General features: G+C 37.8%; 1 protein-coding gene across 48 annotated transcripts in view; it reads right to left on the reverse strand.

Moving 5' to 3' along the window:
- LOC125275557 (protocadherin alpha-C2-like) overlaps positions 1-12,980 on the reverse strand; it is a 198,744-nt gene that overhangs the window by 12,142 nt on the left and 173,622 nt on the right. For 23 of the 48 annotated variants that reach the window (XM_048202632.1, XM_048202612.1, XM_048202631.1 and 20 more), the window contains 2 exons: positions 9,710-9,768; positions 4,829-4,914 (listed from right to left, as the gene is read on the reverse strand). The exons of 3 other annotated variants lie outside the window; for them this stretch is intronic. In XM_048202632.1, coding sequence (XP_048058589.1) covers positions 4,829-4,914; positions 9,710-9,768 — 145 coding nt within the window. Of the gene's footprint in view, positions 1-566; positions 2,429-2,589; positions 2,625-4,828; positions 4,915-9,709; positions 9,769-12,980 lie in introns of those variants that run through there. 22 more of the 48 variants (XM_048202637.1, XM_048202636.1, XM_048202621.1 and 19 more) reach the window with 4 other exon arrangements.

The following is a 12,980-nucleotide window of genomic DNA, read 5'->3' on the forward strand; positions in this document are numbered from 1 at the left end:
AACTTACAATTTTTGTGACAAGTGGGGCGGGGCTGAGAGCCATGGAAGCAGATCAAGCCAGTTAATTTACATAAACATCACATTCAGATCTTGGTTAAATGTTACATAGCAAATAACACATGCTATTATAACTATCAGAGAGACTGTCATTACATACTTGCATATATGTAATCAAACAACATATGCGGTCTTAAATGTTTTGCAGCTCATCCTCAACCTAACCACAGCCTCTACTCTTCACCAATGTGGTAACCCTATAAAACTAACATAACAGAACCCCCCTGAATCCCAACATAACATAGCATTAAACATTAACTTATATCTCCATATGTTAATCTTGTGCAAAAACACACAAAATAACACTTAATTTCAACAGTTATTTATATGGTCTGACGCAAAGCATGTTGGGAATTAGAAATCTGCTGCAGCTCAACTCAATCATATTAAGTTCAGCTTACTACAATGAAATTTTGAGTTCATGCAACTTTTTCCTATTAAGTACAATGAACTTTCATTATTATTTGAGTGAAACAAACTCATTTAATTTAATTAATTTCACTGTTCGGTTTTACAGTGCAGTTTTCTCTTAGTCTTAAGTGCAAACAATAAGTGCAACCATAATCAAAGTACTCTCTCAATATTAAAAGTGCAAATGGAGACCTAAGAGCGAAGAGATGGTTACAGCTACACAGCCCAGCCCTAAGATAGCTTTCATATTGGGAGATATTTGCATGCATCACAGAGCCACTTTCAAAATATTGACTATTGAAATGTCGTTTGAATGCACGCTCGTGTTATACTTTCGCTTTCGATTTCGCGATCACGCATACTCTGTGAATAGTAATGTGGTGCTGAGCGCATTCTACAAGATAAGACGTTTGTCAGATGCTTAGGCTCTGTTGTGCAATGAATCCTCCGCCATGGTCTTGTCAGTCATCTCGTTACTTACTCTTACCACATGATCAGTGAACTCTGATTCCTGCTGCACTGCTCATGTTGGATGAGCTGGACGGGATTGAACTGACCATTATCCAACTGAATTAAATGATTTTTATTTCTATAAAAAGCAAAACGACAGTGGAGGCGTAATGTAAACATAGCAGTGGCAAATTCTATCCTAATTTCACCCTCACACTCCATCATGGCAATATTGCGAGACAGCGTTTCACCTCAAGGAGAAATCTCATCAAATTTTAATCTCGAGAGATCTCGTGGCACAAGATCTTGTCACACCCCTAGTAAATGACATTTAATTTTTGGATGAGATAATACTTCAGCTGAGCAGCAGTTCCGACGTGGAAGCTAGTAAAATATTTGGAAATGAGACAGATAAACATTAAATAGGAGAAAAAAGAGAAATAGAGATGGGGGGGGGGGGGGTTAAAATCTAAAGAGGCTTATTTCCAGCCTTTGCTTTTGCAGTCATCATCAGAGACTTAATTAGAACAAATTGCTCTTTCATCACCCGAGTAATTGCGCCCGTTTTGTCCTCTCTCCCTCTCTCCTCTCGCTTTCATCTTATTGAAACTAAATTACTTTCATTATTCCGAACACCTCCAGAAGTCACATCGTCATTCCATCCAAGAGGGTCGGACCTCAACATAGACATCCATAACCCTCGTGCAGTTAATTAGGAAATTAAATATGCATTAATTGCATCCTGGTTCTTACCTATGACCTTGTGACCCAGGAAGTGATCCCAGACAATACGGTTGATAGGTTTATTGCTGCCTATGAGATGAATGCAAGTCGGTATTGCTGTAATACTAAAATGAATCACATTTCGTGTAAGTGGATGTTTATTTAGTCAACATAATGTTCTACAATAGACCGCATCAATATTATATAGCTGCAAACACAAGCCTACAGCTGACTCTTCATGACACAATTTGTTATTCTAAGCCTGTGCTTGTTGATTCTGTCATAAAAACGTATTTTATCTTAATATGTTTTGCCCTGATGTTTGTGGTGATCCATTTATGAGTGTGTGCAGACATCTCTGATTAATAACCGAGACTCTGTCCTCTACTGAAAGACAGGTGATTCTTCAATTATTAGGAGTGCGAGAAAGAGCGACCAGGCAAAATGGAGATAGAATCTAATACTGTGGATTAATTACCATGAACGGACTTCTCCACAGCAAGCGAGGAAGAATGTGCGTGTTTGTGTTGAAATAGTCTGAGCTGACCATTATTAATATTCATCTCCTAATCGAGTCATCTCTCTGTGCTTTAGCCACGCTCTCTCGGTCGCCGCTTTGTACTGAGCTTCTCTTTCTTGCTTCTGCAGATAACCTCCGCATCCCCTCTGACTGTGTCATTTCCTCTTTCAGCTGATAAACTGGATTTATGCTTGATCTGGGCAGAGCTGTGGAAATCGGTGTCACTCTCTTCTTCATCACATAGCTCTGACAGGTCACCTGAACGAGCTAAACGCATATAATCCAATGTTAAAACCAGGGGATTCCGCTATTATCAGACTGTTGGAAAACAAACTGCTAAAATTTACTCTGAATTTTCCTGATATTTTTTAAATAGGTTTTAAAGGAATAGTTTGCCCAAAAATAAACATTTAGCATCATTTACTCACCCTCAGGTTGTTTCAACTGTATTATTGTCTTTATTCTGTGAAACACAAAATGAGACATCAAACTCAGAATCTGAGTTGATTTTTTTCCATTCAACAAAAGTGAATGGTCTTGTTTTCAATGAATACAATGAAAGTCGAGAGTGATTAAAACTACCTTATCTACTGTACCAGAGGTCTCCTAACTCCATCCTGGAAGGCCGCTGTCTTGCAGAGTTCAGCTCCAACCAGCTCCAACAAACCTGCTTCAAAGTTTCATGTGTGCCTAGTGAGACCTTCATTAGCTGGTGCAGGTGTGTTTAATTGGGGTTGGAGCTAAACTTTGCAGGACAGCAGCCCTCCAGGACCGAGTTTGGAGACGTCTGCACTATACGTTCCCAGAAGACGCAAGTTTTATTCCTGTATTCCTATAGACTACAGACCAATTTGAAGCAGAAATCACAGTTACGTCACTTGCAGCTGTGCGTGCATAGTGGTGGCAGAAAAATGCATGGAGGAAAATGGGCAAAATTCACAGAATAAGAGAAAATATGTTTTGTTGTGCCTTTGAATGTCAGAATCAGAATGCAAAAATACATTCTTCATTTTTATAGAATAGTGTTGCTAAAGACGCCCTTTGAAGCTAAATGCGGACGTTTATGTCACAGACTGGACTGATGAAACCTCCAATGATTAGTCTACGATTACAGCATGAAGTTGATGTAAACAGTAAGTCTACATAATATTCACATTTGCAGTTCATAGGGGACATACATACATAGCAGTTACAGCATGAAATAATATTTAAACATAACATTTTACATAGATAACTTTTAAACATAGCCTATAACATTTTTATCTCACAACTTTTTTCTTGCTTTTGCATGTTTAAATCTCCCAGTTTATACTTTATAACTCACAATTGTGAGTTTATATCACAATTCTGAAGGGAAAAAAATCAGAATTGTGGGATATAAACTCGCAATACTGAGGAACAAAGTCAGAATAAAGAGTATATCTCACAATTATGTTTTTCCTTTTAAGAACTGCTAGATATAAACTCGGATTTGTGAAAAAAAAAGTCAGAATTATGAGATATAAACTCGAAATTAACTTTTTTTATTATTCTTTTGTTCCGTGGCTTCTATAGACTGCTAGTGCAAAAAAAAGGGTTTGTTTGTTTTTTTGTCCTTCTTAGAGCTTGGCAGAAAAATGATCAAATCGCTTTCCAACATGAGGGTGAGCAAATTCTAATTTTGGGTCAGCTATTACATTAACATATTTTTTTACTGAGTTGCTGCCATTGTGAAGTGATATTTGCATCACTGTTCAATGTGGCACAATAGATGGATTGCGGTATCGCTAATGTATTACGGTGGTTTCTGTGCTGTATAGAGTTGCTCCCTGAACTACTCGGCTGGGTTTCCTAAGGAAGCCTCATGTAGGTCATATTCCTCATATCCTGCATGACTGCAGCAGCTCAGCTCACCAAAAGAGGCCAACGCAGAGGAGACTGCAGGGAAAGAAGCAAGCGAGTGAAAGAATGATGTGAGATAGTCATAGTCTAGATCGGGACGGGGGCTGATAGAGCAATAGATGGTCCTGAGGGGTAATACCAGTGAGACTGTGAAAGACATTGTTATAGTCCTGCCAGACCACACAGTGGAAAATTGTATTGCTCAATGGTTGCTCTTTTGTAGCTATTTTCAGATAGATTTCATTGAAGTTGTTCTCAGATGTAAGGAGCCCCAAAAGGGACAAAAATCTGAGATTCAAGGCTTTTGCATTCTCTCACAGAAAAGTCCCACGAGAAACTTCGCGTTCACTCGCAAAAAACTCAAAAGGTTTGCAAGCAAACACAAAGTTTCTCTGGGGAACACAAACATTTTGCAAAGAAACGCAAAGTTTCTCTGGGGAACGCAAAACATTTGAGAAAGAACACAAAAGCATTGACATATTTTTGTCACTTTAGGGGCTTTGTACAGACATTTTTGTACACAAATGAGTCAATAGTTGAGAACACAGCTATAAAATTAATGTAGAAAACAGCTCAGATCATTTAATCTTTGAAGTCAGAGATTTCAATAGAGCTCAATTTCTTCACAATGTTAAACTCAAGAGGAGGAAATTAATATTTTTGATATTTTTCAGCATTTTTGATCTCATTTTAATTTGAAAAACAACTAAGGAAGGAAAGAAATCTCATTTTTGGTTTTTCATTTCTTGATTTCTTTCTGCTTAGAGTTCAGTTCCCATATCTTACCGGGAGCACTGGAGACGGTGGGCCAGTTCTGGACCAGAACTCCTTGAGCACCCTGCATCACGGATGACTCCTCCATATGGACCGAACTGCACACAAATAGAGGAGAATTTTTTTCAGATTAAGACTATTCAATCACTTTTATAAATCAGTTAACAAATATTGATTTGAATTAGTTGGTTAACAAAAGCAATTTCCTGAGAAGAAGAAGAAGAGGAAGAAGAAGAATATGGGTGTTTTTTGTGGTTTATGTCGTTATTTTATGCTTGTAGGTAGGCCTACTGATCAAGTTTTATGATTTTTGATGTACAGCACTTTGGTCCATTGCTATGGTTTTGAAAGTGCTTAATATATAAATTTGAGCTGAGCAGGGTTTGTGCTTGACCTGGGCAGAATGGTATATGTAGGTCTTCAGTGAGAATTGGAATCTAGAGGCTTGGATTAGAGATTAAGGATTAGACCATGATCTTCTCTGCAGTCACATCACCTCAGAGATTAAAAGCTTCCTGTGCACTCAAAATTTCACACCAAAGAATTTTTCTCTCTCACACAGACACAAACACACAGTTATCAGTTGATCATCCTGTTTCAATTGGAAATACGCCATGCTATGAAAGTAAAATGTGCTGCAAATGGCATTTTATGTTGAGTCCGCATACACCCACATTTGTGTGTCTGCATCAGGAAAAAGCCTTACAAATCGCCAGTGGCAGAAAATCAAACCAAGCGGGAGGTTTCTTTTGCTCTTAAAAAGGGGTGTTATCACTTTCCATGTTCTCTCTGTAGATCTGTATGCAGCTGGAAGAGTGTTAAGAAAGGATTAGCTCGCTGTGTTCAGAGTGGCTGAAAACACGATAGGTTGTTCCATCACAAAATCAACTGTCATAGAAGAATGGGGGAAAATGCATTTCAGATGGTAGCTGTTGTTGAATGCCTCTACCACAATACCCTTTTCTTGCACCTTATACACTAATCATGGCAACATAATTTTGTACTAAACTTATAATAACTGTCTGTTGTCCCAAGAAACCGATTTCATACATAGTTGTGCTCCCTTTCTCACTTAATAAAATGACTTTATCTCAAATCTGTATTTCATGTCCATTTATTTATTTATTTGGAAAGTATCTATGTAATAAGTGGGGTAACACAGTGAGCTGGTCATTATCGTAATATAAATACCATTTAGGAGAACCATTTATCTAAAGTGAATTACACTTGAGGAACATCACAAGCAATTTATTACACACGGGTGAAGAGTATTTGCAGTATCATAATGTTCAGAGTAAGCTAGAGTATTGCATAAACTAGGGAAAATGAAAAATGCAGAAAATTAGAGCAAAGAAGAGAATTTTATTCTATTTTTATGATAACGGTTTGACTATACATTATATAAAACATGATCACTATGCATTTGGTCACTTGTGCAAGCAACAATACTATTAAAAAGTCTAAGGTTGGGAAGATTCTTAAAATGTTTTTTGAAATAAGTCTTTTCTGCTAGACTGCATTTATATGATCAAAAATACAGTAAAAAAAAAAAAAACAATAATACTGTGAAATATTATCTAAAATAACTGTTTTATATTTTTAATATATAGTATAAAATGTATACATTTATATTTTTAAAATGTAATTTATTTCTGTGATCAAAGCTGAATTTTCAGCATCATTACTCCAGTCTTCAGTGTCACATGATCCTTCAGAAATCATTCTGATATGATGATTTGCTGCTTAAGAAACATTTCTGATTATTATCAATGTTGAAAACTGTTCTGTTGAATATAAATAATATTTAAAACAGTAAGGACATTTATAATTTATAACGCTACAAAACATCTGTCACTTTTGATCAATCTCACAAAATAAAGGCATTCATTCTAGCAAAAATAAATAAATAAATAAATAAATCGTACCAATTTCAAACTTTTGAACAGTAAAAGATAAATAGCATTGGTAATCTCCTCAATTCTATTTGATTATTTAAGCATACCAGACTTTAGTTTATTTAACTCTTCAAGGGATAGATACATAGTTCATGTATTTTCAAATGTGAATTCTAAAATACAAGTTTTAATACGTTGTGACAATTAACCACTAAACTGTTAAAACCCCATCCAAAAACAGAATGCATGCAGAACAGACAGTGAGGGGTGGAAAACCACCATTTTATTTGCCCCCCTCTCGCTATTTCTCTGACGAATGTTTGCAGACCAAGGTCAGGCGGTTACTGCTGCTATTACATGCTGTGTGTGTGTGTGTGTGTGTGTGTGTGTGTGTGTGTGTGTGCGTGGAAGCCATTTTAAAGAGCTGTGAAGCAGCAGTCAGTAAGGCTAATACATTATTAATGAGAAACACTGGACTAAATACATGATCCTCAGCTAATGTTCAAACATCCCCCCTCTCTCTTTCTTCCTGTCTGCCTCTCCTTCCCTCTGTCCATTTCTGCCTGCATATCAATGTCATTGCATCCTCCACTGATCTCACTGATCTCAAAAGCTATAATTTGGACTAAAATCTGTTTGTCTGTGGTGTAAAAAAGCACCGCTTTTAAGAGAGAATATTTCAGAAAATTTTCTGAAGAAAATATAAATAATGTTTGCCCTTGCTAGTCTCACTCGGGTTGTCAGGCCATTGCTAAGGTATTCTCACTGGCTTTAACACATTGCCGTGTGGTTGCTAGGGTGTTGTGGTTCAAATCTCATAATATTCTGTTTCCTGGATATGGCTTGGATCCCTACAGGTTGTTAAAAACCAGTCTGATCATTTAGTAAAGTAACTTACCATTTGAGGTATTGTTCATGATACAAACTGTTGCACTTCAAAATACTTGAGTTTTAAGGTTTAAATCCTAAATTCTAAATATGAGCAATAGTGAATATTAATAAAACAAAAAGCTGCTGACATTACAAAGAAACCACCAATGAAACCCTTATAAATCTGCTTTAAACTCAACAAGCAAAAGAAAGCAAGAGCATCATTAATGTAAAATTAATTTTGCTCTGGTTTCTCCAAGCACATAAATTGTGAGACAGGAATCTGATTTAATGCATGAGAATGATTTGTGTGGCTACATTAGCTCTCATTAAACCCTGCTGTAATTAGGAGGTAATCAGTGTACCACTAATGAAGATCGGAGGTCATTCAGTCACACACACACACACACACACACACACACACACAGCTCTGACATATGTGAATGTGCTGCCCAGTATGTTGTCTGCAATGTCCTTCGTTGCCATCGTTTTGCCGACATGGCTGTAGGCATTACTTCAATCGCCACATGTGACCTACTTCTGCTTCCACGGAAATTGTCGTTGTACAGCTGTACTGGTCATTCAGTGGCTGCTGTAAGATCAGACCTTTGGTTGATTCAGAACGAGTGGTGGATAACTGTATCCACTGGTCCAGTGATTTATGGGTAATGTAATGCCAGTGCACAGTTTCCATAATCATACCAGCATCAGTTTTTTTTAGCTAACTTCTTCCATATGTAATGTCTGAAAATTACGGTCTCATAATGATATTCTATTCTTACCTTCCTTTCACTAGATTCAGCCATTTAAAGGAGTCATTATCATACATTTTATGTAATATTTTACCTGTGGTCCTCTTATAATCTTTATTATTATTAATATTATTATTATTTTCATTTAGTTCTTTTGTGACTAAGCAGTACAAATGTAGTTTTTTTTTAATTATATTTTTTCTAATTCTTACTTTGATACAATAAACACATCACAAAAGGCAAAGAAAATTTCATCTTAATTCATTTTTTATCATCCATCCATCCGTCCATATGTCCGGCCATCCATCCATCCATTCATCCATCCATCCATCCATCCATCTGTCCATCCATCCATCCGTCCTTCCATCCATCCATCCGTCCATCCGTCCATCCATCCATCCATCCATCCATCCATCCGTCCTTCCATCCATCCGTCCTTCCATCCATCCTTCCATCCGTCCGTCCATCCGTCCATCCATCCATCCGTCCGTCCGTCCGTCCGTCCTTCCATCCATCCATCTATCCTTCCATCCATCCATCCATCCATCCGTCCATCCGTCCATCCATCCATCCGTCCATCCGTCCGTCCTTCCATCCATCCATCCATCCTTCCATCCATCCATCCATCCGTCCATCCATCCATCCATCCATCCATCTGTCCATCCATCCATCCGTCCTTCCATCCATCCATCCATCCATCCATCCATCCATCCATCCATCCATACATCCATCCATCCATCCGTCCATCCTTCCGTCCATCCATCCATCCATCTGTCCTTCCATCCTTCCACCCATCCATCCATCTGTCCTTCAATCCATCCATCCATCCATCCGTCCTTCCTTCCTTCCATCCATCCGTCCGTCCTTCCTTCCGTCCGTCCATCCATCCATCCATCCATAGGTCCGAACATCTGTCACCATCCAGCATCCATCTGTCCGTCCATCCATCCATCCATCCATCCATCCATCCATCCATCCATCCATCCATCCATCTATCATCCATCCATCCATTCACCATCCAGCCATAGGTCCGAACATCTGTCACCATCCAGCATCCATCTGTCCGTCCATCCATCCATCCATCCATCCATCCATCCATCTATCATCCATCCATCCATTCACCATCCGTCCATAGGTCTGAACATCTGTCACCATCCAGCATCCATCTGTCTGTTCGTCCGTCCATCCATCCATCCATCCATCCGTCCTTTCATCCATCCATCCATCCATCCATCCATCCATCCATCCATCCATCCATCCATCCATCCATCCATCCATCCATCCAATTTATTTGTGCCCCCTTTAAAGTAATGTGGCATGTTCAGTCGATGCAACAAAAAAGAAAAATTAGGACAACAAAACCAATCATGTCATACCTTTGCATTCCTGCTCTGAGAGATGCTGAATATCTCCAGTCTGCACTGGGAACTTTAGGCTGAGAAAGACAAAGACAGACAAAGAGAGAGAAAGAGATGACTTTAAGCGCTGGGACGGATCAAAAAACCAATATTATCTCATTAATTAATCATGTTGGACTGTAGTCATAAGGTCATGATGGCTGCAAGACTGTGGCTTTGGAGGAAAGGGTTAGATTTAGGTCAAGATTTCATCCATGTCTTAAACACACACACACACACTCAGACACACAAACATTAATGATAAATTGAGATGCTCATCAACCAAAAGATCTGAACCAGCCAGACCAACCATTCAAACATACCGACAAAGAGATGAATCAAGGTCATACAAATGCCTGGAGGAGCATTAGCTGGGGGGTGAGATCGATCTGAATGAGTCTCCTCAGGGAGAGAGAAACTGAAGCATATCTGCTCAAAATGCACAAGGTGAGTGGATACCATGAAGCTGTTCAAGAACATGTCTAGGTTATATTCACTCCAAAATCAAAAGAAAACAATTAGATTATTAACATTAGAAATAAATTTATAACATTATATTTTGAAGTGAATCTTTATGTTCACCAAGGTGTTGTATGATATCTGCTACTTTACAATCATGAACTGTAAAATCAACCTGCATTAAAATGACACAGGAGGACATTTCAGCCTGCAGATCTTATACTATCAACTATTAGATACTAAAAAGGCACTGTCCTCATCATCTTTATGTCACTTTTATTTTTCTCTCTCACACTCATCTCCTGCTGGACATTCATCAATGTGAAATCCAATTCGCAGTGTAATCAGCAGGGCCTGCTTTTCCTCCACAACACGCAAACACACACATCCATCATAGAAGCCTGCAAAACAACTACAATACACACCTGCTACCGGTCAAGCAAAAACATCATATACTGTGCAAACGCTAATGTTCAATCTAGCTGGAACCTTTCATAGATTCTGTACAAACACTCAAATAAAACCTTTTCCATATAAAGACTGAATATAAATCAGTTACAAATCCCCTGCAAAAGTTTTTTACCAGGGTCATAATGACCACATTTCAAGGGCCAAACATATAATACCAAGAGAAAAACAACAAAACCATCTGATGCACCGATTGTGTTTGCAACGTTCCCTAAACAAACCCAGGTGTGAATGTACAATGACTCATTCAACATGAGTAAATTTTGGATGAAGAGTATAAGGGTTAAATATAGGGCTGCACAATATTGAAGAAAAATGCGATATAAAATAACTTGTTAAATAATGCGATATTCAATATGCAATAAGATAATGCTTTGTAAGTGTGTAAAATAAATGTACATTTTATTTAAATATATTTAAAAACTAAAAATGACATAACCATAATATATGTTTCACATTCTTTTTTTTTTTTTTTTTTTTCTGAGAAGAAAGCATCCCTACAACTTCTGAAAGTAAACAGCAGTGTTTTACTTTAGCTTTACATAAAAAGTGTTAGGGTTAGGGTATCATGTATACATTCGATTTTTTTAACAACAGAAACTGAATAATCAAATGTAAAGATAAAACACTGCTTAGTCTTCACTGTTTGAATTAAATACATATTGATTATTAAAGCTACAAAAGTTATTCAGTCAAGAGCAGTGAGTGATTTTCTCTTAAGCACACAGATGGAAGCAGGTTTATTAGGCTGCTGTCACTTTAAGAGCTGCACGGATCCAATATATTGTTACACACATGATTTCCTTCTCAACTGTTTACTCCACTTAAGACATAACTGACTGTGTTTACGTGAATACTCACATTTTGACATAATTTTCTGTGTATTTGGCGATGTAACACATATGTCATGTGTCCAGTTTACTCTCTACTGCAACCTAAAACTTTTTGTAATATTTTGGAGTATTAAAATCATGCAGTTATTACAAGCTGTTGCAATGTGCACATTGTGATATGTAAATTTGTGATATTTCAATAATTTCGACATATCGTACAGCCCTTGTTAAATCATATGCAGAACTACAAATTTATAGACACTCAAATATAGTGAATATGAAAACAGAGCGAGTTGCTGAGCAAAGAAACTGGGGATCTGTTTTTTATTCATCTCACAGGTCTTTGATTTATCACTCACTATGTGTGTGTGGTGTGAGGAGAGGCAGATAATGAGTTCAGTCTGATCTCGTCTCACCAGCAGTTCCTTACTCTCTTTTTCTCATTTTCTCTCTCTCTCAGTTCCCTTCTGGGTGGACACACCTCGCCTAGATACAGCATTCGCACCTCTGCACCAACCAATCACAATCCTTCCTTCCTTTTCTTTCCAAACCAAACCGCCCAATCAGCCACCAGAAAGCACTCCACTGCCACTTAATCACACACTGGGAGAACAAACATGACTGACATTTAATGAGAACAGCTGAAATGAGCCAGTAATTACTTCACAAATAAGAGGCGCTCACACAGAGAAATGTTTTCGCATCCAGTAATCCCTGAAACACTCACAACTTGATCAAAAACACAACATAAATGCACTTAGTTTGTAATGATGATCTCTGGTGAACAGAGCAGATACAGAAAGCTTCATTTGTAATAAATTGTTGGTCATACTAAGGCTAAGCAACCTGACAAAACTCTGCTGCAAAGATTTGCTGATGAGAAAATCAGTGCATCTGTTGAGAAATTATGTGACCATTAAGAGTTTTTGCACTGTGAAATTTTCATGACAATTAATGACATTATCCTTCCCTTTGAATTTTTCTTATAATTGCCATTATACTGAATAGTGATTCTCATTATAAACTGAATCAAGTATCTATCTATCTATCTATCTATCTATCTATCTATCTATCTATCTATCTATCTATCTATCTATCTATCTATCTATCTATCTATCTATCTAACCTGTGTTTAGCTTAAAGGCCTATCAATTGGTTTTGGTGGATGATGTCCAATATGAAGTTGTGTAACTAAACTGAAGATAGGCTGGAGAGTCTCTCTTGAGAGAATAAAGTGTGGGTACAGAGAAACTGGAGTGTTGTTTGATCTTCACACCTCTAAATATAAACACACCCAGCTGTCCTGAAACAGCGCACTGCAGAACAGGCTGAAGAGAGAGAGACAGAGAGAGAGATGGAGAGAGAGAGATGAGAGGAGAAAAAGTGAGTGCTTCTCTCTAAATCCACAACTGAGAAGATGCAATTTGATGACAGCTGTAAACAAGTGGAAAGAAAGTCTGATACCATAAATCACCATAACCACACACACA

This window comes from Megalobrama amblycephala, linkage group LG9 (genome assembly GCF_018812025.1).
Source record: "Megalobrama amblycephala isolate DHTTF-2021 linkage group LG9, ASM1881202v1, whole genome shotgun sequence".
Classification (NCBI taxonomy): domain Eukaryota; kingdom Metazoa; phylum Chordata; class Actinopteri; order Cypriniformes; family Xenocyprididae; genus Megalobrama; species Megalobrama amblycephala.